General features: G+C 37.1%; 1 protein-coding gene across 8 annotated transcripts in view; it reads left to right on the top strand.

Moving 5' to 3' along the window:
* Positions 1 to 26723, top strand: part of RFX3 (regulatory factor X3) — a 250388-nt gene that overhangs the window by 153508 nt on the left and 70157 nt on the right. For 7 of the 8 annotated variants that reach the window (XM_077759440.1, XM_077759433.1, XM_077759438.1 and 4 more), the window contains 2 exons: positions 15908 to 15982; positions 24544 to 24725. In XM_077759440.1, coding sequence (XP_077615566.1) covers positions 15908 to 15982; positions 24544 to 24725 — 257 coding nt within the window. The remainder of the gene's footprint in view (positions 1 to 15907; positions 15983 to 24543; positions 24726 to 26723) is intronic. The other variant, XM_077759435.1, reaches the window with a different exon arrangement.

The raw sequence follows: 26723 nt of genomic DNA, 5'->3' as shown, positions 1-26723 counted from the left end.
GTTGGTTTTCTGTGTAGACTGTGCAAAGTGGCATTGCCCCTGAAGTTATCCATTACACAAATTTGATGTGTGATTTTTATTATGTTACTTGGTAAATTAAACACTTAAAATAGTTGAATTATAATAACTGGGAGTAGTAGAAGCCTATTAAAAAAAACACAGTCACTTCATAGTATTCATTGTGTATATTAATTTATTAAAAATTAATATTTAAGGTTTTCATTAAGGATGTTCTTTGGTAGCTTGTTTTCTTTTTTTACAAGAAAATTTCCTTTTTAGCAAAAGGTGTAAAAAAGCTATATAAAAAGATGGCTTTTGCTTGGAAAACTCATAAGGTGCCTCCTCAAAGCACATGTGAGGGTGTCCCTTGATGGATACATATTGTCTAAATATACATCTGCTAGTGTTTATTGTATTATCTTGCATTTATGACCAAAATTTATATTTGCCTTAGACTCCCCCTCTCGACTGCACTGAATATCTTCATCTCTGTCATTCACAGCTGTGTGCAGTTTCACATCTGTTAGTGTAGTAAAGTTAACAAAGTTGAAGTGCCGTGAAACCTATTTAAGATTTTCTACTGTTCTCCTTTTGCCAAATGTTAGAAAATTTGTGGCTTCTGATTGTTGAGACGCCTAGAACTCGAGAAATTTTGAAAGATGCCTTGTCCTTAAAGGGAATTTACTGATTTTCAGGTATCTTTCTCATTCTCTGTAGACCCAAACAAAGAATGTGTGTGAGCACAATATCTAACCCTCGTTGGTCACGATTCAAGCCATTTGTTTCAGACATTAAGCAGGGCTCTGCCACTGAAGTTTATTTCTCTGGCTGTCATTTAGTGTTCAACTTGTCACCTGTGGCATGCCTAACGCAGCTGACCAGGTAGCAGGAGCCTCTGCTCTGGCCAGAATTCCCTCCTGGGAAATAGTCCACTGAGCTGCTCCTTAAGAGCTATAATAAGTGGAATATACAGTCAGTTAATTCAGTTGATGTGAAACTAGTTAAGTTCGAGTTCTTGGGAATAACACAAACCTTTCAGTTCGTTGGCAGCAAGGTTTCCTGTTTGGATTCTCAGAATAAGTTTAGTAGGAATAACTTCTGAATCAAAGGAAAGTTTACTCCATTGTACAAACCAATTCCCAGGATGTGCCAATAGGAATGAAAAGATAATTTTAAATTGATGCCATTACTAAGAAAAATAAAGAAATAGCGCTTGAAATCTTTTCTTCCCTAGTCTAATATTCACCATACAACCATCTTTCTTATACTAGAAGGATCTCTGAATCATTAACAGAGAATTTGCATTTGAACATAGGATTTCCTTTAGTTCTATACCTTAAAATGAAAAAATCTTTTATATAACATGTTTTATTATTTGATCTCTGCATTGTAAAAATGTCTAGATTTCAAGTTACGTAGAAATATCAGAACTTTCTCAAAGATTATGATGGTAACAAATACAGTTTTATTTTATGAATATACTATGGTATAAACTACTGATATTCAGATTTGGCCAAAATATTATTTCTCCTTTTACTTACTGTATTTTTTAAAATTTGGTCAGTGGAGTCAATGTGTATAAATTTTATATTACACATATATATGTTTTTACTTACATGAATGCGTGTATACACACATTTAATAGGCATTTCCTGCTGATAGTATTAAATAAGTGTCAAAAAGATTAACATTGTTACTGGAACATCACTGGATGTGAGTTTGGCTAAGCTACTACCTGAATAAATGTTTTACATTTTATAAAATTGATAATTCTAGGGATCTGTTTATTGTTAATATATCAGTGCCACATGGACATTATGGCAGAATAGTTAGTTTCAGCCACAGCTCTAACTCATCATATACTTTGATCTTTCTCCTAATTGTATCACCATGAGTTTTCCTCATATATCTTTATTCACTTAAAACTCTTCTTTTTCTTCATTATTTTTCTATATAACCCCACCATTTGTAGTTTTTAGAACTTTGGAACCTGAACCCAATTTGCATTTGAGGCTCAGAAACTTGTGATTGTAGTTAGTGATATTTTTGTGCTCATCACAACATAGTTCTACCAGACTTTATAATAATTAGCAATTTAAGAAGCTTTATTTACTCACTTCTCTACAAAATAACATTTGTGTTCTTATAATTAGATGGTTATTTATGGAGGGTTTTTTTTTTCTCTTCTTGTTAACTAAATAAGATTACATTAATCATTTTTTTAGACTGTGATATGAAAGCTAATTTTTATACCTTTCTATATATATATACTTAGTGATTATATATGTTAAATGGCTCTTGCTAAAAGTAGATCCCACCAAGAGGCACATGGAAAATGTGTTGAAACTAATATTGTTCATACCTCTCCCTGTTTTGATAATGTAAAATATAATTCCTTTGATTTACCTGGAAGAAAATCTGAATGTCCATCTGCTGCTATATAAATAAGACTCTGGTCTAGCTTATATAATTTATAGAAAGTTAAGAATTTGTTTAAGGGCTATAGATGCTTTTATTTCCTTATTTTGGGGTTTACATGTTTACGGATTTGATGTAAGGGAATTTTTTTTCTAAAAAGATGAATGAATGAGGTGCCGGGCTGACTCAGTTGGTAGAGTGAATAACTCTTGATTTCGGGCCCCACGTTGGGTGTAGTGATTACTTAAAAAAAAGAAAAAAGAAAAAGAAAAAAAAATGAATGAATATGTTTAGTGCCTCCAGAAAGTGCTTTTGCCCTTCTTATTCCTTTGCTGGAGTGGTACCAGTGGCCATTTATTCTGTTTTTTTAAATTTGTGTATATGCATTAGCTACATATTTTTAAGTAGCACAGCCCAAAAGATCTAGGAGTATGCATGATGCAGTGTTCTCCTGACTCTGTTCTTCAGGGTTTTTCCTTAGAGGCAATCAGTGTGTCCAGTTCTTTGAGTATCACACTAGAGGTATTCTGTGAATACACTAGCAGAATGTTTTTCTACTTCTTGTTACACTTTAAGAAATATAAATAATAACGACAGTACTGCCTCTCACTTGTTTTTCACCTAACAGTGTACCTCAGAGACTTTTTCACATCAGCCCTTCAAAGCCTTCCACGTGACGGAAGGAGCTAGACTGCCCATCTCTCTTACCAAAGGGGAAAAAAATGTTAAAATACTGTTGGATATGGATTATGGGTATATAGAGATGGAAAAGCAAAATAGTCACATGAGATTAAAATTACTGGTTTTTCTTTAAAATTTTTTAATGTTTATTTATTTTTGAGAGAGACAGACAGACAGTGTGAGTGAGGGAGAGGAGCAGAGAGGGAGACACAGAATCTGAAGTAGGCTCCAGCCTCTGAGTGGTCAGCCTAAAGCCCAACCCGGGGCTTGAACCTGTGGACCCTGAGACCATGACCTGAGCTGAAGTCAGATGCTTAACTGACTGAGCCACTCAGGCACCTCAGGTTTAATTATCACATATAAAGATACGCTTGGAAGAAAAATCTTTTAATTTAAAAGTGTGTATAAATGATGCATGCATCAGTTATTTTGTATATTAATATTTCATATATTACAGACCTCGTAATTTCTATTTTAAATGATTTTCTTAGTCTTCCAGGTAATCCCAACGATAAAAACATGAAACAGAGCACTCTGCTTATTTTGGCAGAAGCGTCTGTGTCCGTTAATGATCTTAGCATTTCCTGTTTTCCTGTGTCCTGTTTTCTCTAGGCCACCTTGAGCCCCCACGTGAATCTCTTCAGACAGAGCACCCTGAATCTTCCGCTTCCTGTGCTAACTCCTAAATTGACTGAAGGTTCTGGGACCTCATTTTCAAAGCACTTAATAAAATGGGACTTTGAGTGACTGGTGGCCTCTATCACTTCATCTAAATTCCATTCAGCTGTCAGTCCGTTCCACTCCGCTCCAGCCTTGACGCTGATAAGATCTAGAGGCAGTAATTTTACGGTTAAGGCTGTAAGACATTCCACTCCTGGAAATCTTGATAAACTAGAAGGTTAAGACAAACAGAATGACAGGGGCCTTCAGCCTCTCCTGAGCTTAGCTGATGGATTCCCCTCAGTTTCTAAAGCAAAAGTATAATGAGTTATTTAAATGTTTAGCGATTTCCTAGAGAAGCAGCATTGCAGAACACAGGTCTGTTATATAATGTGCAAGAAATGGCTGGATTCTATTTCATGTGAAATCGAGATCTAGGAAGTTCTTTTTAAACAAATTTATTTATTTTGAGCGAGAAAGAGCATGAGTGGGAAAGGGTGGGGAGAGAGAGAGAGAGAGAGGGAGAGAGAATCCCAAGCAGGCCCTGTGCTGTCAGCACAGACCCTAATATAGGGCTTAACCTCACAAATGTGAAATCTAGATTAGGAAGGTTTAATGATATTTGTAAATTCTTCTTATAAATATAGGAAGAAGCTATGTTCCAGGTGATCTCTTGTATAACTTTTGCTTTATCCTTGTATTTAGGAGTGAAATTTCAAATTAATTTATTAGTTTAAACTACTCTAGATATTGAAGGAAAAAAATCGTGTTTCATTCATGAAAACCAGGTAATTCAATAAAGTATGAAATGTATGAGTGGCAATTAAAGTACACTGTGGTCTATGAGTTACGTGAGTCATTAGACCATAAAATTTTTTTATTAAATTTTAATTCCAGTATAGTTAACCTACAGTGTTAGATTAGTTTCAGGTAACAGTATAGTGATTCTCCAATTCTGTACATCTGGCACTCATCACAAGGGTACTCCTTAATCCCCAGCACCCATTTCACCCCTCCCCCCACCCACCTCCCTCTGGTGACCGTCAGTTTGTTCTCTGTAGTTAAGAGTCTTCTTGGTGTGTGTCTCTCTCTTTTTTTCCCCTTTGCTTGTTTTTTTTTTTCTTAAATTCCACATACGAGTGAAATCATATGGTTTTTGTCTTTCTCTGTCTGACTTACTTCGCTTAGCATTATACTCTCTAGCTCCATTCATGTTGTTGCAAATGGCAAGATTTTGTTCTTTCTTATGGCTGAGTAATATTCCATTGCTTATATATACCACATCTTTTTAATCCATTCATCTATCAGTGGACACGTGGGCTGCTTCCATATCTTGGCTCTTGTACGTAATGGTGCAGTAAACAAAGGGGTGCATGTATCCCTTTGAATTAGTGTTTTTTGGTTCTTTTCTTTTTTTGGAAATACCCAGTAGCGCGATTACTGCAGTGTAGGATACTTAGACCCATAAAATTTTTATACTGCCTCTTCCACTGGCCATGTCTTTTCATTTAATGAGGGAAAATAGAACACAATGCCTATGACCAGTTACCAGTTTTCAAATGAGAGAGAATTTCTCCATGTTCCCATGTTTATCAATTTATCCTCCAAAAGCATGTGATTCGATTGCCCCTTTCTCAGCATGCATAACTATAGTTGTTTTTATTGGCCATAGAATTATCTGGTTTCTTTTAAAATCTAGCTATTGTGTTTGATTATAACTGTCAGTACCCATACAGTTCACTGGCTATGAGTTTTGTAATCTAACTATAGAAAGGTAGAAATAATTGTACACATTTATTTTAAATTTACTTATTATAAGTTTCAGTACCTTACCCATCTGCATTGTAGGAAGGAAGATTTGAGTTCTTTAATCGTGCTTTCAAAATTACAAGAAAAATGTCGTTAGATAAGAAAAAGAAAATATGAAAATTGAAAGGAAATAAGGAGGCTAGCATTGCAGATGATATGATTGTTTACCTGCTAAAACCCTAGAGAACCAAACAAAAAACTATAACAATAAGAGAATTTAGTAAAATTATTTTCAATGAAATCACTAGCTTTTCCAGATACAAGCAACAGTGATTAGAAAATATTATGAAAGCCAAGATCTCATTTGTAATAAATTTAAAATGTACCAGATAGTAAATGAACAATATTTGTGTAAGATCCAGCTGTGAAGAAAGTTCCTGAGGGACACAAAAAGAAGTTGAATAATTGAAAAAGAAGTTTCAGTATCAAACATTTTTAACCCTCGTAAGTTAACTTTAATATTTCAATATGATCCCAGTCAAAATACCAATCGGTGCTTTCCTTTTCATGAAAAAGACTGTTTATGTAAATGAATGTGCAAGAATAGTGAAGGAAATTTTATGAAAAGAGAAATAATGGAGAATAATGTTAACAGCCCTATAGTGTGATTCAAACGTATTATAAAATGATAATAATTAAGACAGTAAGGTCAGCACTTGAGTAGATTAGTATAGCCCAATGGGGGCTAAAGACCATAAAGAGGCCAAATGTCTGTAGGAATATAGTGTATGATAAAGGTAACATTGCCTGTCAGTGTAGAAATGACAGATTATCAATAAACGATGTCTGGGACAACTGGGTAAGTAGAAGAGAAAATTCCGTCGGTTCCATACATTAACTCCTTACACAAAAATTAATTTCGCTTGGATGGAAGAACGCATCGTATTACTATCCTTTTATAGTGGTGAAGCTGATGGGTAATTCAGAAGCTACAAAGAAGAGCTGGATATAAAATCAGCTACATAAAAGTGAAACCATTCCACGTGACCGAAACCACGGTCAAAACACGGCAACAGGGCAAGAACGACGTAGCATAAAGTGTGGAGACATTACATCTGAAGAACTAATCTGCTTAATATACAGACCGCTCTTATAAACCCGTCAGAAAAATAAAAAGGCCAAGACATGAGGAAAGTATATGAATGAGCAGCCCACTGAGAAGGAAATGAAAAGTAAACCCCAAAGAGAGACTGTGGTTTAGGTTTCACACAGGTGAAGCTGGAAGACTCAGGAAGCCTTACCCAGGGTAGAAAGAAACCACACTTGTGTGATAGGAATGTAAACTGGCACAGGATTGGAAGCCACTCTGGAAGTTTTTATAAAAATCGATGATATACATACCCTTTAACCCCCAGAGAGTACTTCTAGTAATTTATCCTAACAGTGATACTCTTAACATACGTAAAATGCATAAACAGCCGTATTCCACTGAGGGTTCTTTATAATAGAAAAATTGAGAAAAGCTTAACTGACCCATCAGCAGGGAAGTAGGTGAATAAATTTTGGTACATCTTTGTTCAATCAGTGGGATTTTCTACAGCCAGTCAAGAATGAGGAAGTAAGTGTATGTACTTACATGTATATGGAGAGACATACGTTGATGTAGATATATAGAGAGATGGAAAGATCTCCATATTATAAAAGGAAAAAGCAAGAGGTTGTGTTTAAATAGAAACCTACATTTGCATATGCTTATATAAGCACAAAGATATCTCTAGAAGAATGCATGAAGGAAAAAAAACACATGGAGGCATGTGAATACATTATCTATTAAAAAAAGGGATTTATTATTTGCAAAAATTTCAAGCAAGCCCTTGATGATTATACAGTGATCTTTTTGGTCACGTCTCCCAAATACATTGTAACCCTGCCCCGTGTAAAGACTGTCATTGAGGTGTCACAACTCAAATTAATCCTTGTTCCTAGGTTTTAGAAAGTCATCCTTTATCAAGAAAGTTGGAAATTCACAGAACAGAAACTGGCATTATATTTAGTAAAGATTTTTGGATCTATTCTTAGTATTTTGGAGCGAAAGTGAATGTATTCTTGTGTTTGTATTCATGTCTTGATTATTTTCCTTAATCACTCACTCACTCACCCCTCTATTGAGCCAACCCTGCGGACCAGGCTCTCTGCTTCTACAGCATGGGTACTGGAGCCAATTCTGGTCTCCCAGAAAGCTCAAAGGCAAAAAATGTAAATGCCTAAACTTCTTTTAAGTGATGACTTTTATCTTCTCTCTCACCACATTAATTTTTAAAACACACAATGTTTTATACACACAATGTGTTATAAATTGATTAATTTTAGAGTCACCAAAATTCTGATGACCTTCTGATTATACTGCTAGTATTAATTGCAAAACTGCCTAAAGGTTGGGTTGGATTGGGTAGGAAGAGAATGAAACAGAAGCAAAAATCCAAATAATACTTCGACTTCAAAGTCACTCTTTAATAGAGTTAACCAGCACCATGGTAGGGGATGCCCATTACCTCAGTGTTTACTGCAGTCTGACCCTGGCAAAGAAGAAAAAAAATTTTTTGAGAATATTTTAGTGCACTATTCCTCCAACTTTAGTGTGCATTCCCCATGGCTTTTGACTCAGTGTGGGGAAGGGCCCAAGGTTTGCATTTTTTACCAGCGCTCAGGTGATTCTGATCCATGACCACGCTTTGAGAAACTCTTTGTTTTAGCAATCATATAGACGAACTACAATGTAAAACATGTTCTTAATACTGAGAATGATCTGCCAAAGGCAGATTTGGAATCTCATTTATACATTTGCAAATATAAACTTGGCCTTGAATCCTAACCCTGAATTCTAATGCAGCAGGTTCCTGAAGGGTAATTCTAGCCCTGAGTGCTTATGGAATAGATGTCTCAGAAAATAGTTTTATTGTCATGCACTGATAATGCCAGTCTTCTGGGTCCTGGTGAGGGTGGCGTGGTGTGGGCTGTACAGAATGATCAGAGGAGCCAAAACAACAATCTTGGTCTCAGTCCACCAACCTAAATCAAATAATTCAGAACACATTTAATTTATGCAAGTTTTTTTTTTTTATCCAAATGGTTTTTTTTTCCCTCATAAATATTTCAGAATAGCTTCAGGTGGTACAAAACTGCCAAAACTTCATGTTGAAAGGCTAACAATTTAACATTTTTCTCTCGATGTCATAAACTTATGTGGACAGAGAAGATTTTATACAGTGAGACATTTGCAAGACTTGAAACCTCTTGGCTCTAAATGCTTAGTGTGTAAGATTGAGATTTCATCTTGAGCCACTTTCTGGTTTAAGGGGAGTCGCAAACCAAAGCTAGCTAGGAGTGTCATCTGGACACTTTTTAATATTTTTTTTTTTTTAAGTCTTAAAAGAGCATGTCCTGACCCTGTCAGAATTAGGCTTCTCTTGAACATTGGTTTGGTGTGACGTATTCACACGTTGATTCCTGAACCACCTGAATAGACAGCTCAGAGAGCGAGCTGTATTCTCTTCAGAGCATTACTGTCTGCAGGAGACATCGCTAGATGGCCCAAGAGGCATCTCACGATCCTTAGAAGAAAGGACCCAGTGACCTGCGGGGAACTGATTCAGCTGGTTAGTGCAGAGCATTCAAAGTTTGGGGGTTACGGCCCACAATAAGAAATACTTTTATCCTGTGGCCCAGTGCCCACACACACACACTACATTTCAGGAGTACACATCTTCACACACAAGTGACTGACGGAAACCAAAGTTCCACAGAACAGCACTTACCACGCTCCGGGCAGGGCCTTCCAATTAGTTTCTACTCTATTGGATTTCCATAATTTTCTAAAAATGCTGACCAGGACCCCCATCATTGACGTCATAACCCGCTAACGGGGTGCACCTAACATTCCGAAAGGCACACCTTTGAGCAGATTGAAGAGGAGACCACAACCTTGGCAGTACCTAGATGAGAGACCTGGACGCAGTCTCCGTTGTTTGGTGTTCGTGTCTGCTGTTGTGCGTTACTCACCAGTGTCCCGCGCCGTGCTCTGCAGACCCCTGTGATGGAGTGATCGTAGAGACTAAATACAGAATGACCGTGTTCTTTCCTTTGATGTTGCTGGTTGAAGGGCTTCCTGTAGGACCCCCCCCACCCATACACCAGGAGGATGTCATTGCTAACAAGCATAAAGGTGGTGGCTTTGTGTCATATTAGCAATCACACGTATCTTTTCTGAACACAAGCCACCAAGTAGAGATACTTCTGCCTTACTTAATCTCAAATGCAAACAAAATGTGAAGTCTTAGATTCAGGGGAACAATTACCCCAGAGGAAATTTCCAGTCTTTTTTTTTTTTTTTTGAGAGACAGCATGAGCAGGGGAGGGACAGAGAGAGGGAGACACAGAATCCGAAGCAGGCTGCAGGCTCTGAGCTGTCAGCACAGAGCCTGATGTGGGGTTGAACCTACGAATTTCAAGATCATGACCTGAGCCAAAGTCAGATGCTTAACCAACTGAGCCACCCAGGTGCCCCAGGAAATTTCCATTCTTAAGTGTATGCTCCTCATTGGGTTTCTTTAAAGAATTTACCATTCTTTCACAAAGAAACAAAAATACTATTTTTGTAAGTGTTAATTGTCCAGGTTAACAGAGTAAACTGTACTGACAAGAAAATGCAGTTATTATACATGCAGGACAATTACTTTTATGATGATTAAAATGTAACTATCCATTTAAAACTTCTTATTGCCTTTAACTTGATCACTTTGAAATCCTTTTCAAGTAATACTTATCAATCTTATTCAAACCCTTTCCTGTTATTAAAAAAAAATTTTTAATGTTTATTTTTGAGAGACAGAGCATAAGTAGGGGAGGGGCAGAGAGAGGGAGACATAGAATCTGAAGCAGGCTTCAGACTCTGAGCTGTCAGCACAGAGCCCGATGTGGGGCTCAAACTCACAACCCTGAGATCATGACCTGAGCTGAAGTCGGATGCTCAACCCACTGAGCCACCCAGGCGCCTCAACCCTTTCCTATTAGAAAGTAAGTCTTGTTTGTTAACAGTAAACCATTTGGCAAATTTTAATTTTAGAGACTACTCTGTAGAAGGTAGTTTCATTTGATATATTTGATATTTTGATTTGAGATTTTCCCACATGATTTATGTTTACATAAAATGGAAAGGATAGTGAATTTTTTTTGGTATTTTAATTTTTATTAGAATGTACTGGAAAAAAACACTAGACTCGGCACACAAAGATCCAGATTTGAGATCAGTCTCAGTCAAGGGATAGTGAATTTAGAGGGATAAATCTTGTATTCCAGTCTGCTACTTAATACCTAAGCAATTGCATGAAAGTCCCTCAATCCCAGAGAGCCTCAGTTTTCCAGTCTTTGAAAAGGAGACGATATTGCTTGCCTTTCCCATTTCACAAAGTTGCTGTGAAGATCAGATGAGAATTATGTAAAAAAGGTTTTATAAACCATAAAGCATTATATTACTTCTATTTTTAAATTATTTTCTTTCACAGTTCTAGAAAGGAAATAGTTTCTACCAAGAGACCCATTTTAATTATAGTGGCAGTTGAATATATCAATCTTGACCTTTCGTCTTTAAAATAGATTAAAAAGCCATTTTAGAGTCAAGAGAATATGCCTTGACCTATAAAGACAATGAATAAGGTGATAGAATTATTCTTTTTCCTTCTGCCTTATTAGCATATAATGGAATGACTGGTTGATACTTACATTAAGAGGAAGTCCTAATTGTCCACATCTGTGCTACTCTATTTGAGCCACTGCGTATGCATACATAGATGGATATATAAATCACGTGTCCAGAGGTCTCTCTCTAGCTGCATGTAACCCGTGCAAAACTCCACACCTCTTCTCATTTCGCTGTGTTTCAAACTGCAGTTTACCTTTTTGATATTATCGTCCACCCCTGAGAAGATGCTGCGCCCCAGCCAGCCTTGATGACTCGTACCCACAGTATCTGTGAGTGGCCTAGATTTTACTGAAGATTTTATAGGGGGAACATCTGAGGGTTAGCATCACGCTCTCCAGAGCACAGTTTCACAAAGGCTTTTTGCACCTCCTTGCTCTCCAGTCGGCCCATTCTTTCCGCAGGTGAGGTGAATATTGACCTCCGTCTTCCCAGATCCCCATCTTCTGTAAATCCCTTGACCCTTGAGGCTGGGAGCATCCTGTAATAATAATATTATGTCCTCTAATAAAATAGTAAGGGCCCATCCATAATATAATATCAGGGGGAACTATAAATACCAATTATAAATAATGGGGAATTATAAAAAATGGATAAAATGGTTTTTTTTTCTGATTTCAATTTTATCTTTATAAATATTCGCTGCCTTAGGAAAAAAAAAAGTACAGTATTGATCCCTTCTTGGGGCTTGGGAAAAGAGGATAGAAACAAAACCTCTCCAGACAGCGTCTGACCCCGCTTCCCTCCCCCACCCTCCTTTGCTAAAGGCGTGGGTGGGACTTCCCTCTGAAGTCCTTTTTGGGGACACTGATTCTTGGCTGCTTGTGGCACAAGCCGCCACGTATCCCTGGCTGGTTGGAGACTTTCCACCTGCCCTTGATTCCAGCGAGGCAACACCGACACTGTAGTGGCTGGGAAAGAGTTTGAAGCTGGGGCTCGAGGCCACATGTGTATCTGTCCCCCCATCAGGTAACAGGTGTCCTTCGTAGAAGGTTTGCTATATTTTTGTAGGAGCTCCACTGAGTTTTTTGTTTTTTGTCTTTTAACTCTCCTGGATATGAAATACAGCACCTCTCTGGCCTCTTCTGAATTTCTGATCCTAATTCCTGAGAAATTGGGAAAGATTTCCTTCTCTGGGGCAGCCGGCCGGCCTCACGTTGTGCACACTTGCTGTACTCTCAAAATAACAGGGGTTTCCCCTGCCTTACAGTGTGCACGCTTGTTTTTCCTTCTTCAATCTACCACACAGGAAGTAAAGTCGGCCTGTTGTCATGTGGTCATATTTTTTATCACAGCTGTGATCATGCCACTTTCTGTACCAGAAGCAGAGTAGTGAGTATAGTCCCTAACTAGCGCTCCAGACTTCCTGTGAAGAGCTGCTTGCCCAAGTGAAGGAACCCTACTTACACTGTTCCCTGGGATTCTGTCTTCTGAGAATTCAACGTTTGGTTGGGGAAGCTGAGCGTTACACCCATATATACTTTAATTCCCCAATTCCTTACCGGTGACACAATCCCAAATAATTTTTTTTTTTTTTTTAATACCAGCTAGTGTCCCTTTCCCCTTTCTCCACCCAAGTTCAGCTTCACGGCCAGCGGAACTCAGAGGTCCCTGCCGAGCACTCTCTGGTGAGGTCTGATTTCTCGGAATAGGCTTTACTGTCTCGGCAAGTCGCCCCAAGCAGGTCTGATTTTTCACACCACGCTCCGTGGTACCTTGTCACATGATGCAACGGAAAGAGGTCTTTGGATCTCCCGGCTAGCGTGTGATCAGAAAGCACCCCGGCCTGTGAGGGCAGGAAGCTCCCATACCTGAGCTCGGACTCTTGGGACTTGGCCTGGCAGCCGGTCCCTGGGCTGTATTGGAGGCATTAAGACCGCGTAGGATTCCCAGGGCTGGAGAGCCTCTCGATGACCTTTCTTGCTCTTCTGCACCAGAGGCCTGCCCTCCCTCTGCTGTGTCAGCAGCGTATCTAAACACGGTGCAAAGTCCCCCCCACTTCTGAAAGTAGCCTGCAGTAGAACTGGACCAGTTTCTTATCTTTGGCTGAGAACCATTCCCAAAGTACATTCCCATTCTCACGGGAGTCTGGTTTTAGCTGGTGAAGCTGAGGGGTCTTCAATCGTCCCCCTTTGTCTTCCAGATTTTTTTAGGAGGTCACGCGCCCAGACTGGCTGCGTGGGACAGCCGTGTCTTACCTGCTCTTTCCCACAGGGGGTTTCTCGGCCTCACTCACCCCACTAATCTCACTTAATGCTCTGAAGGCCTGTCTTTCCAGGCTGGATTCCAGTCTCTTCTCAGATGGAGCATCCCGCCATTTGATCTCAGAAGAGTTGCCATCGCCTTTTATATGATTATGAGACAACAGTCCCGGGTCACCTGGTATTAGATAGTTACAGACAGGCGAGGTCCGCTGCGGGGGGTCACTTTCTGGATGGCTATGCAGTAAGAGCCACACCTGGGCACTGTTTGAACCTTCGTTCAGAGAACCGACTTTTAAAAAAAATAACCTCATGTATAATCATAGCCTAAAGCCTACCTGGCTTCAGCCAGTTTACCATGCCCACTTTTTATTGATAAAAAACAGCAACCTCCAACCCTTTCAGTCCTAAAGAAATTTAAATGCTGATTAATAAAACGAATGCAGACATTGGTTTCTCAACCAGTAATTGCAGTTATATTTCTGTCATTTTCACCTTTCGTCTAAACGTGCAAAACCACATGACACAGGTCATTTTCTGTGTATTTAGTAGACTGAAATCCAACCTTGAATTTTCCACACTCAAGCTTGAAAGGAAATGTAGGCATTTTAGCAAATTGGAGTTTTTAGCCGATTCTTCATAGAAGTGATCTAAAGTCACATGAGGGTTCGGCTTTTCAGCTGTTTTCTTTTGTTTGTTTTGTTTGGTTTTTTTATGTGTGTTCTCTTTGGAAACAAGAACACTTATTGAGGCCCTTTTAAAAGATGCAATACTAAAAAAAAAAAAAATAGACGCAATACTGAGGTCCTTTATAGTTTTACAGTGTAACACTTTAGTAAAATGTTTGGTTACTCATTACATTTACATTGCTCTTTCTCTAATGTGTCTTTCTTCACTTGTACAATATCACCTTCTTCAGTTTATTTCCAAGTATGCTGGTAAACGCTATGAATAGAACATTCCACCTGCAGGGAGAATGCTTTGGAAGCCAGACTACTTCATTTTGTGTTCTAAAAAAAAAAATTAGCAGTGAGACAAATTGTATTGCAGCATCTTATGAAGTATTATATCTACTTAAAAAATATGTTTTCTGTGATTTCTAACCTAACAGTATTCTATTTTATTAACTCTCAGGAGGAAGAACCAGTAACTTGTGGAAATAGCATAAAATAAAATTAAAGCTATTAAATTCCCAAGTTGTTTGGAAGAAAATTAGATTTAATGTTGATATAATTGAGACTGAACATTCTGTGGATAAAGTTCCACCAGAAGGAAATTGGAAAGTTGATGGGGGAAAAAAGACTTTGCTGTGGACATTGCCATCCATTGTTTTTGTGTTGGTTTGGGGGGGGCACGGTATGTTAGAATTTCAAAGCATCATTAATTTCCATAGCCACTGTGAAATGTGAGTAAGCTTACATTGGAAAGCACTAAACATTTTTTATAGCCGCTTATACTGAATTGTTGATTTGATCAGATGGTAGAAATAAAAGTAATGCAATCAATTTTCTTTCTCACATAATGTGATTTCTTAAAAGAATATAACTGCAGTTAATATTGGTGATATAGCCCAGTAACCAAATGCAGGGTAGGGTGTTCAGAACCTGAATTTGCAGTATGTGCTTTAGGGCTAGGAGTTGGGCGATAGAGACCTTTGAATATGACGTTATCAGGAGCACATCTCATTTATTATTGGCACCTGCTACTTAATTAAGGTGTTCTGATTGCTCATGATGTGCTAAGATTACAGGGAATAAAACTGTTTCTGTCCCTTTTCTTTGTTGACTCTGAATTATTTTCTCTTCTGTGTTCCATTTCTGCTGTCATTTCTAATAGCTCTGCCTCACCACCACTTTCTAAAATATAATATAGGGGCCATGATCGCATCTTAGTGTTTATTCATACTAATGACCCTCCACGTCCAAATTTTAATACAGGGTTAAGAGAGGAATGGATAGATTTAGTAGCTTTTGAACATTAATGAAGGTATCTTTGTACATTTGCATTAAAACACTGATGCATGTTAAACACAAAGTCTGCAGCATAGTTTTTCTTTCATGACAAAATAGAGCAAATATTAAATACTGTTTGGAGAGTGGTGACTCTCCCACCTCTTGAACTCTGAAAGTCAAGACTGTTTTCTCCTAACTAGAAACTATAGTCCCCTGGGGTTCCTCCTCTTCAGGCCTCCATTCTGATTATAATTACAGAATGTTCAAAAAAGGTTTACTTTTGTGATCGGGCTTCTTATTAGTGTGCATATTTTTTAATTTATTCTCTGGGGGTGGCGGGAAGATGGGGGGAACACACATTTAGTTGAGAGCTATTCATTAGCCACCACTGAAGGAGAAATTGAACTTTAAAGAGTCTATCAAAAATTCTCTGGTGAGCCTTTTATTACTATCTTGTCTTGAGCCCTTTTTTTAATGACATCTATTATCAGATTGAAATGGCGATTGAGACGCTGCAAAAGTCTGACGGTCTGTCCACTCACAGAAGCTCTCTTCTCAACAGCCATGTAAGTTGCCTCTTCTTCACGTAAACTAATCTCTTGCTTGTTCCGCATGTGTTGCTTGCTTCTAAATGCTTGTTTTATTTATTTACTTATTTATTTTGCTTCTTAACCTTCCTTTCTCAGCCCCTTATGATCTCTGTATCACTTAACGGCTCTTTTGTACACTGAGATATCTAAAAATAAAAGAGCCCCCCCCCCACTCCCCCCCATACACTGCTTTACTAGGCTTTTGTACTGTTCTGGTACAGATATAACATTTCCAAATTAATAACAAGCTGCCATTTCCATGTGGAAATTAATTAATGGGGACTTTAAGTATTTCAAGTGTTCTAGTTTGATATTAATTTACCTCGAAGCAAAGGCTTGTAATCTGCATTTCTGTGTCTGAAGCAGAGAAACGGTCGTGTCTGCTTGTCTGACCAATAACATTCTTTAAGTGGAAAAAGATGATTAATGCCAAACCCAATGGTGAACTGTCTGAAAATGATTTATTTACCAGTAAGACCCTATAAGGGAGGCAGGAAGCAGCGACCTAGATGAGCTCAGGTCCTGAGACCTACATAGAAATAAACCTGAGCCAAGAGAAGAAGTGAGACTCTAGATAAGCCATATGTTGCTAATAATTGATACTAAACAAGAGTGTTGGGACTGTGCCTTGAAGCCTTTAACTGTTATCAGATGCACGCATCATTTTAATGCTGGCTGGTAAGTCTGACATGAGCAATGACAGTTTTGTGAAACTGTAAACATTTTTCAGATTTCAAATTTGGGGGATCCGATGGAAATGCTGGATAAAAGTTAATTTTGTTTTCGTGTTTCTGAATATGTGGGAAAAAGTATATAGGCCTAAGACTTCCATCTCTTTCAGACAAATCTTCTGTTAAATTAGTATCAATGTACAAAAGTATGGTAAGAGAGTCTTCCCCCACAAGTGAAAATGTGTTCTTAAATTTAGAGGTAACTTACTATGATTTTTAAATTCTTCCCCATATTTTGTGACTGAAAAGTCCAAAGTTGAATCACCCAACGGAAATGAAATACTGTTATTTTTCACTAACCCTGAAACCTTTAACTCACAGAAAATGTTTTCATTATGCTTTTTAAATAGACTCTCCAAACATTTAAATTTTATATTCCACCATGACATTACTTTCCTTGTGTTTTACACATTTGTTTTTAGATGCCTACTGTGTATTCGTTCTTTTTCAAAAGGGGAAGTACCATGGCAGATAAAAACAGGTTAGCCAATTCGGAGAATGCCTGCAATTTTGGTGAAAATTATAGGTTGTAAATTTTAGAATAATATATATTTTGGCCTTTCTTTTTGAAACCATTTAAGGAATAGGATTCCCTCCCCCTGTCTGAAAATTTGAAAATTTATATGCAATGTATCACTCTCCTGTGTGTTTTGTTAAGTATATCCCTGCTGTGTTAGCTTGACTCTTTAGTTGTGTAGAAAGGCTGATGTACTGTATACTACTAGGGTGTATGTTATTGGGGGGTGGGGTGGGTAATGACTAACTGGTGTTTGTGTTTTGAAAATCATGGGAAGTAAAAATGTTGTTCACTTTCAGTCAAAAATGTAAAGGGATATAAGAAGAAAAGAAAAACACCTCAAGTTTTCAGTTACCTTTTTTGAACTGTCAGACTTCTAAGAAGTTGTGTTTTGTTATTCAGTTCATACCTCGTTTTCACTTGAATTATATAGTTTAGCATAATATGTGATATTTAATTTTATCTTGAATTACCTATACTTATCAGTATCTTATGACCAGTAATGTAGGTATAAAGACGTGGTTTTTTTTTGTGTATATTTTTATTTGTTGATTTGTTTGAAACTTTTCAGATATGTTGGGTTTTCTTTGAAATTACCATTCCCTTGTAACCCATGAAATAATATTTAATGTTAACGAATGTGTGACTTAAGCTTCACAAACAGCAAATAAATGTTTGCGACTCTGTGGCTTCATATTTTTTATTACATAGCCTGGTGACTCTTCGATAGTATTTCAAAACTGCCAGAGACATTTCAGTATATACAGTGAGCATGAATGTTGCTAATGCGATGATAGTCTTTCACTAGAAGTCCTGATTCGTTTTTATTACACCTCTGGGATAGTTAAATTCACCTAAAGCATACATACAGTCAGGTCCTTCGAAATGCAAATGATTCTACAGAAACAGTAAAGAAAGGATTGCATTTCTGCTGGACCAGCCAGGTTTCTCCCTGAACACGTAAAAGGGCCCTATTGTTTTTCTGTCCTTGGAAAGCTAGCGATGCTCTGAATTTTTGTTAGATTGATCCAAAAGCTGGAGTAAGCTACTGCCTGTGTTCTAGTTGATCACCGCCTGCTAAGGGCATGTTAAATTCTGTGAAATTAATTGGTGATGTTCAGTTGCAAAGAAAAATTTTAGTGGAAATGCTTCTTAAAAATATGTTGTTCATATTTTAAATGTCAGTAAACTCTAAGTTTATCCTTTATCCCTCACTGTATAGGACATGATATGGAATTGTTTAAAGTGGACACAAATCCAACTTGTGATGACAGTTCCCTGACTTACCAGTTTCTACAGAGGATCAGTTTCATGAGGCAAAAAAATTAGAAGAAGAGATCAATAATTTGTGTCTCATTTTTACTGGTTTCTTTTTTTTTTTAATTTTTAATGTTTGTTTATTTTTGAGAGAGAGACACGGAGTGTAGGCAGGGGAGGCGCAGAGAGAGAGGGAGACAGAATCCGAAGCATCCTGACTCTGGGGCTCAAACTCACAAACCTCGAGGTCATGACCTGAGCCCAAGTCCAAGGCTTAACCGACTGAGCAACCCAGGTGCCCCTACTGGTTTCTAAAGAGGCATCTTAATCATGATTTTTGAGCTGAAAGTCCACTCTCATTATATTTTGGAATATGGAATAGAATGGATTTCCTGTTTTCGCTTTCGACAGATTGTTTACAGTAATTCGGAAAATTCTTCTTAGGGTCAAACCAAATAATCTCCCGTCAGTAGAATCTGACTCAATCACTTTGTTTCTCACCTTTGAACACATTAGAAGATGGAGTGGAGCGGAATGGGGTGTTGAATTTTGTGTATCTTTTTCAGCGTATTCTTAACAGTACTTAGTACTGCCGGTCTGTTTTTATCATTATCTCGCAATTATCCCCCAGCTTGAAATGCATGTATAACTTCTCAATTTCATACCCCCTGTAGCGCCCCACTTGTAAACTGAGTATGGTGACGCTGACTGCCAGCTTTTTTCCTAGCATTGTCAGTATTGACATATATTGTTAATATTCACGTAATGGCAATTATTTCAGTAGTAACACGACCTAGGCAGATAGTAAATATATATTGACAAGTTAAAGTCCCAAGAGAGTAAGGACTTTATACATTTTGTCCACTGACGCATCCCTGGTGCCTAGAACAGTGTCTGGTACATGGGAGAAGTTTCCTCAATATTTGTTAAATGGATGAACATGAGAAACAATAGAAGGGACCAGACCTTATCTTAACTTCTGTATTCTAAGTACCTTTGCCAATCATGTGTGCACTTATTTAGGGACTCATGCATGCATTGCTGTGTTATCAAGCATGCTTCAGTCGCTCGCTGTGTGAACGTTGTTGGTATAAAGTGGCCTTCTTCCTGCATATCACGTGAGTGAAAGAATGTACGATCGTTCTATCATTTCCCCATGGGCCACCTTCAGCTTAAGAGTAGACAGCTTTTTATTTCCTCTCCAAATACTTTAATCCCGCAAAAAAAAAATTATAGCCAAGGATGCTATCACTCATCTCCTTCTTTTTTAGAATGGCACTTTTGATTTAGCTTTATGGAATTCACTCTCTTCTTATCATAATTTCTGTGTAAATATTTTTGTTTCTAAATCTTTTGTATGTGAAGATGCTGTGGGGGTAAATGATGTATAGGGTCTGCCTAACACGAACCAGAGTGTCGCTGCAGACTTATGTTTATTTTATCCTCCTTCTCAATTGTAATTAATATAAATTGGCATTTAGTGATTATTTTGTATCCAATGTGAGATAGTTTAGATTGTAAATGTGAATGCAGAAATGTTCTTAAATTAATTGTTCCCAGTTCCCTCATAATGTTCTAGAAGTTGTGCATTGTTTTTTTAAATTCCATTTAGAGTATATAAAAAGCACTAGGCATTTATTTCATATACTCTTTACAATCTACTAAATAGTTGTTTTATGATTTTTGCTGGGTTTAGCTACTGAAATATATTCAGCTCAAAGCAAACCCTAGTTTTATACTCACTTTTCCTTCAATGATGCTGTATTGTAAATATAAGTTATGACAGAAATAAGACCTGTCAAAATGCATATCATCGGTGAACTGAACTTAAAATGAATCCTAATGGATAATAATCCATCTGGGAAAAAATGCCAAATGTTACATTTAGATGTTAATTGGGGAATGCAATGTGTATTTTTTTTATTTGTCAATCAGTATTTCCCTTTGGGAAAAACAGAAACTGTTCATCTTCCTCAATCTACCCTGATTAATATAGATTAAATGCAAAGGTTGAAAGATGCAATTATCGTGGTTTCCACTCTTACGTGAATTTATGTTAGTTCATTAGTAGAATAATCAAGTTTTAAAGATAAAGGTTAAAAGTTCCTATGGTATTTTATGGGCTTTTCAAACTATAAATGTAAACAAATATTTTACAACATATACAATGTTTTATAAAGAAAGAGTAAAAAAAATTTCAATAGTTTCAATCTAAATTACTAAATGTTAAGGGTCTTGAATTTTAGTGTCCAAATGCATTTTATTAAAGACAAAACCCAAGCAAACGGTATCTCATAACAAGCATCAACTTCCCTTGGACAATGCAAGAAGCGTATGCCTTTAGGTTACACTTAACAGCCAACTCGCTTGTACAATAAAATTCTTTCTTATACTGTGTTTCAGACTCAAATATCTGATTCACAGTTTGATCACTGTGTCAGAACTTGAAGATGAAATCCTGGCATGTAGAATGCACATTATAATCCCCTGCTAAATCTCAAAATCTTATCTGGTAGCTCCAGTTTCCACGTCCATCTCGAGCTTCTAGGAACCCTTGCCTCAGGTGACATGGTTGTCCACAGGCTTCCTGGGGCCGTCTGCGTCCTTCAGGGCTTTTTACCTCGATGCAACCTCCTTCTGCTCTTCCCAAGTGATCTCCAGCCTTCTGGAAGCCTCCTGCGAATAAGAGGCAGGGAACACTCGGCATAGGGTAGTCGTCAGCATACCCGCTCTTAGGGAGGTTTTCAGACCAACTAATGATTGTTTTATGTGTTTGAGTGTGTGTGTGTGTGTGTGTGTAATACATTATATACATATATAAATATATGTGCACACAAATGTATGCATAAACACATACACACACATATTACAAAGGAACTCAGAGTTTTGAAAAACTGCTTAGAAATGAAGAGTCTGTGAAAATGTGAGACTATAGAAAAAGAACCGTAAGTTTGCAAAACGGGTCAGTCCAGGTTATTTGACTTGCTTAGCATTTCAGAGGAGCACATAGCCAACCCAATAAAAACTTCATTTTCTGCAAATTGTTCCTTTGGGGCTAGAGTAATATTATTATTTAGGTTTCTGAGTATTTTAAGCCCACTTTTGCTACAATTATCTATTTCTGTGAAAAGTTTTCTTTGACAAAGCATTGTCAGATTAACTCTTCTACATATGTAAACATACCTTTGGACTCAAAATATTTTATGTTGAACTTTAATATTTGCACTACTTTTCATTTTTATGAAAGGCACCTTAAGATCATACCCTTCAAATCTTCTATTATTAGATTTGTTTTTTCAGTTCTTTTATCTACACGGCAATTGTCTTCATTGTGAGACAGTAGTAAACTCTCATTTTTTGATATCTGTCTTTATGAAGTACTGCCAGAAAACTAGTAAATAGTTAAGGCAGTTTACAGAAATTGTCTATTTGTAGCTCATTAATTAAACAAATTGTTTTTATTCTCATTATATCTTTATTTGCTTCCTGTTTAGATGTATGCACTGTTCATTTGTAAAGGAAGGAATATTTGACTTTTAGTCTTTTTTTGCTGCAAAGTCATACTGTTTTGCTTTGACAATATGCATTATCATGTGAGGAAGTGTGGATGATATAGACACATGTATCGGCATTTTTAACTTATACATGTTGTATGCTCCATGCTTGTGGGTGTGGGTACTCCATTAGCTTATTTGCAAAATCTTGTTTTCCACAAAATATTCAGTTTGTATACATTTGCCTTTCTCAGCATTAGTTTTGGTATTTCCTTTCTATTCCTTCATCTCCAGAAGCTGAATTTCTCAAAGACTATTCCTTTCTCTGTTTTATATTTCTATAATCTTTACATATTTAGAATACCAGTAGAAGGCTCTATCTAGTATATGCACACAAAAGCAGAGTTAGCACTTTGGGGCAATATGGCTGCCTAGACCTTCTACCAATACCAGTCAGGTGAGGTAACAATGCTTTCAGATTCCCATCATCTTACCAGGGGGCGTGGTAGAAACCTATGAAGCGGGTTTGTATTGCCATATTTTGTGCATCATCAACCCCCATTGTGTTCATAACCTACAAAATCTTAAAATTTAAAAAGAAACGCTAGGGACATCTTGACCCACGGTTGTAGGCAGACTACTAATCTGAGCTTTAGTACCTGTATTTCCCAAGCTTTTTGCCCCTTCTCTCTCTCTCTCTTTTTTTTTTTTTATCAAGTGAATATGTGTAAGTGAACTTATTCTGGGTGCCATTTAGAACACTTAGAAGTCATTGCCTCTGGAAAACTTCTTTGCTGACAGTTAGGTTACAGATGATTCATCTCTAAAGAATTCTTTTTGACCTTTAATTTTTTGTCATTATGTAAATGAACGTTTATTTTGTGTAACCTTTTGAAAAGGGAGGGTTGTATACATTATAGAGACAACAGGTATGTTTAAATGTACATATTCATTATGCATAAGTGGCTGGCAGAGAACTTCAGTCTCCCTGACGGAACATGAACTTTATTTTTAAAAGTGCTCTGCTCTGTCTTGGAGGCTTGGTGGCCATATTTTCTAAGCCAACATCAGCATGAGTTTAATGACATAATTTTAAGTAAACATAAGCATCATGTAGGATTATTTGAAATTAAAATGGTTCTGGACAATTCAGTTGTCATAGTCAAAGGCAGTAATTCTGAAAATGTCTTTAATACAAGGAGTCTGAAGTTCCAGGTTCTGAGTTTGTTCACAAATCTTAAAGTAAGTGAGCAAAATGGACAAGTGGTTTAATATAATTTGAGTGCCTATATTATCTTTTTTTGGAATATGATCATAAATTCCCGAGGATGGGGTGAGATCACATTCATTTCTGCATCACTAGGTGCCTAGCCCGTTGCCTGGATCATAGTTGATGCACAATAAAGAAATTCTTGGGCTTCTATAACTTCTGTTTAATTTAAATTGCATGTAAAATTTCATTTCTTTATCACATCTCTTAAATATGGTATGGAAATTTTGTTGAGACAAGTACTGTGAAGTATTTGTTGCTTTATGGAAACAACAACTAGTATGCAAGTAATCAGAAACTGCCTGAGATGATATGTGACCTTAAGAAAGTCATTTAAGTGTTCTTTCAGTTCTCTTTTTGTAAATAAATAAATGAACGAGTTAATAACTTTCCTAATGTTGAAATTTAATAATATATACCTAGTTTATGCTTTCTAAAATATTTTTGTCCTTGCTGTATTTTAAAGAAATACACGTAGGACAACATACACCTATAAAATTTAAACTATAGACTGAGAAAATGTTACTTTACCAACTACCATTATAGCGTATCTTCCGAAATTATGGAAAACAAAACAAAACAAAACATAGCATCTAAGTAGAAAAACTCAAAATGACTGTAGTAAATGATTCCTTTTATTATGTAATTTTTAAAGAATCAATGTCTAGTCAGTTTCTTTCCTTCTGGGGAAGAAATGACTTAATTTTTTTTCTTCCTTTCTGCTTGCAGAATTTTACCCAGTAGATAATAGTGTTGTTGTATTGACCTGTTTGAGTAAATTAGGTAAATAAATTAAAATTCTAGGGAAGTGAATAGAAACGTAATACAAAAACTCATGCAAGGCATCACGCTGTTCATAACATACCAACATGAAAGACGTATTATGTGCCAGGCTGCCAAGCTTGGGAACATGGCTTGTTCTGTGCCAATTACAAATTTTACATATGACCGGTTAAGGGGTTATTTGAATTCCCCGAAGAGGTGTTTGTCTACAAAATTGCAATCAATACAGGGAGAAATAGTACTTTGTACGTGTGCTTGACTGTTTGAAGGAATGGACATGGTCCTAGCTCGTAAATTACATTCAGCCATTCACGTTTCTGAGAGTTGTCAAGGTCAGATCACACCAGCCTTTGAATTGCAAGTTTGCCCGATGACAAGGTTTGATGAATAGCTAAGTATTTCTGTACGTTGTATTTGTAGGGTCTTGTAGATATTTTGGTAAATTATGTGGTTTCTCTGTGTTTACCCTGTCTTATTTACACTAGCTCCAGTGGCTGTTGGACAATTACGAGACCGCAGAAGGAGTGAGCCTTCCTAGAAGCACGCTGTATAACCACTACCTACGACACTGTCAGGAACACAAACTGGACCCAGTCAATGCTGCTTCTTTTGGAAAACTAATAAGGTCAATTTTTATGGGGCTACGAACCAGGAGATTGGGAACTAGGTTAGTATGAAAACATAAGATCCTAAATAAATCCCTGTTTTTCGAACCAAAGCAGTTCAGGATGTCGTTGGAGCAAAAGGGCTTGATTACAAATAACATCTAAAGAGAAAAATACGGAAATGGCTCAGTTTATATAGTCTCTTGAGAAAAGGAAAGGTCATTATTCAGTGAATACTGCCAAACCGGGATGATGCACTGGCTTACACGTCAGCTGACCACAGCTTTGAGAAGAGTGGATTCTCACACGATACAGAAATCAGCAAGCCAAACTGTTAATGTAAGATTTACACATGGCGCCTTAAAAATGAATGTATATCACTGCTTTCTCTTTTTAAAAATAATCCTGCTAGAGGTGGTAAGTGACATAGGAAGTGGAAAACTATGTATCTCTCGACTCTTGCAAAATTATATTGAAATGTCTTTATAAATAACTCTTCTCTTTGAATAGAGTAAGAAATTAAAGCTGAGTTTTTCATTTCATTTTTGGAGAGCAATTAAAAATCACTTGTCGAACTTGAAAAATTGGGGTATTTGAAGCCCTCAGTAATGACACGGTTCTGTTTAACCTCTTATGAGCCTTTTTTAGGCTTCAGTGTGCAACCATACATGTATAGAAGTAAAAAGATAGTGTACTTCCGTAGCATGAAAGCCAGGAACGTAAAGAAGGCTCTTCGTTCCTCGTTTCCTTCCTTTGAAAAGAGATAGGAGTGTTCTTCCTAATCAAAATATGATGAAAATAATAGTTGGAACTGTAGAGCTTCATTTTTTTGCGTTTCTGTAGCTTTTACAAATTATCATAACATGAATATTTTAAGAAGCGGGGCAGAGGGATATGGATGTTTTTGATTTCCTAACGCTTATAGAAAATCCATAATAAAAAGTATAAAAATCAAGATTCCACACCATATAACATTAGATGTTCTTCCTTTAATGTGTTTTAAGTCACAGCTTCATAGTATCTAGTTAAGACTATTTAATATTTTTAATAGAATAAAGAGATCCTTACTAACTGACTTCTTTGTAAACTTATGCTACGAGAAAGGGAGAGTGTCAGTTTTGTGTCATTTATGAGGTCTCTGTGTGTCCGAAGCGCGACTTATTCCATTCTGTTGCATTTCAAGTGATTGTACAGCTTTCAGATTGCCAGAGGTTCCGCTCGCTCATAAATATGTTTTCTTCTACCTATACTTGAAAAGATAGTATATTTTAAACTGGAGAATATGATTGTCTATTCAGGCTAAAGGAACTAAAGCTTTCAGTCCCTTGAAAAAAGCTCTTTGTTTCTCTCCCCATTTCTTTTCTCAGAACCACAAAAATCATTATTTGGGGATCTAACCTCCTCTCCGCTAGCGAAGGCTCAGGCTCTGTAGTTCCGCATACCATGCCAATATTTTGAGACTCTGGGCTTTATTCAACATTCTAATAGCAGTATTGTTGTGCTCCTTTGGTTGTTGAAAGGGATTTCAATGGGTCCTATTTTGAGGCTCCATTCAAACCTTGAAACACATCTTTAAAATAGAAAGGACCAAAATTGGGGTTGTTTGGGTTTGTGAATGAGTGGAATCCATACTCCATAAGTACTTTTCGCAATATCACAGCTTTTACTTTCTGATGTTCTTTTTTGCCCCCTCACTGTGTAGCAATTGTGTCTCCCGTTCCTTTTAAAATTATATGTAGTGTTTGCAAGGAGAGGTGGAAAGTAAAGCCTTAGAAGAATAAGGAGAAAAGAAATCCAGTGGGGAAAGTTTAAACAAATGCAGGTTAGGAAGACAGCAGAACAGAACAGTGTAGAAGCACTGATGGTGTTGAGAGTAAAGCCCCAAGGGATTCCTTCTGCCATGGGACCTGGTTTAGCGTTCATTCACTCCTCCTAACCCAGGGAACAGAAAGAAAATCCGTATAAACCATGAGGCAGAACTGGACCTTTCCTCGAGGTTTTAGAGCTAGGTAAAAATAAATAAATAAATAAATAAATAAATAAATAAATAAATAAATAAA

This window comes from Crocuta crocuta, unplaced genomic scaffold, assembly GCF_008692635.1.
Source record: "Crocuta crocuta isolate KB4526 unplaced genomic scaffold, BGI_CrCroc_1.0 scaffold41, whole genome shotgun sequence".
In the NCBI taxonomy this organism is placed as follows: Eukaryota; Metazoa; Chordata; class Mammalia; order Carnivora; family Hyaenidae; genus Crocuta; species Crocuta crocuta.
Note: the sequence above shows the minus strand (reverse complement) of the source record. Positions and strands in the feature narration are given on the sequence as shown.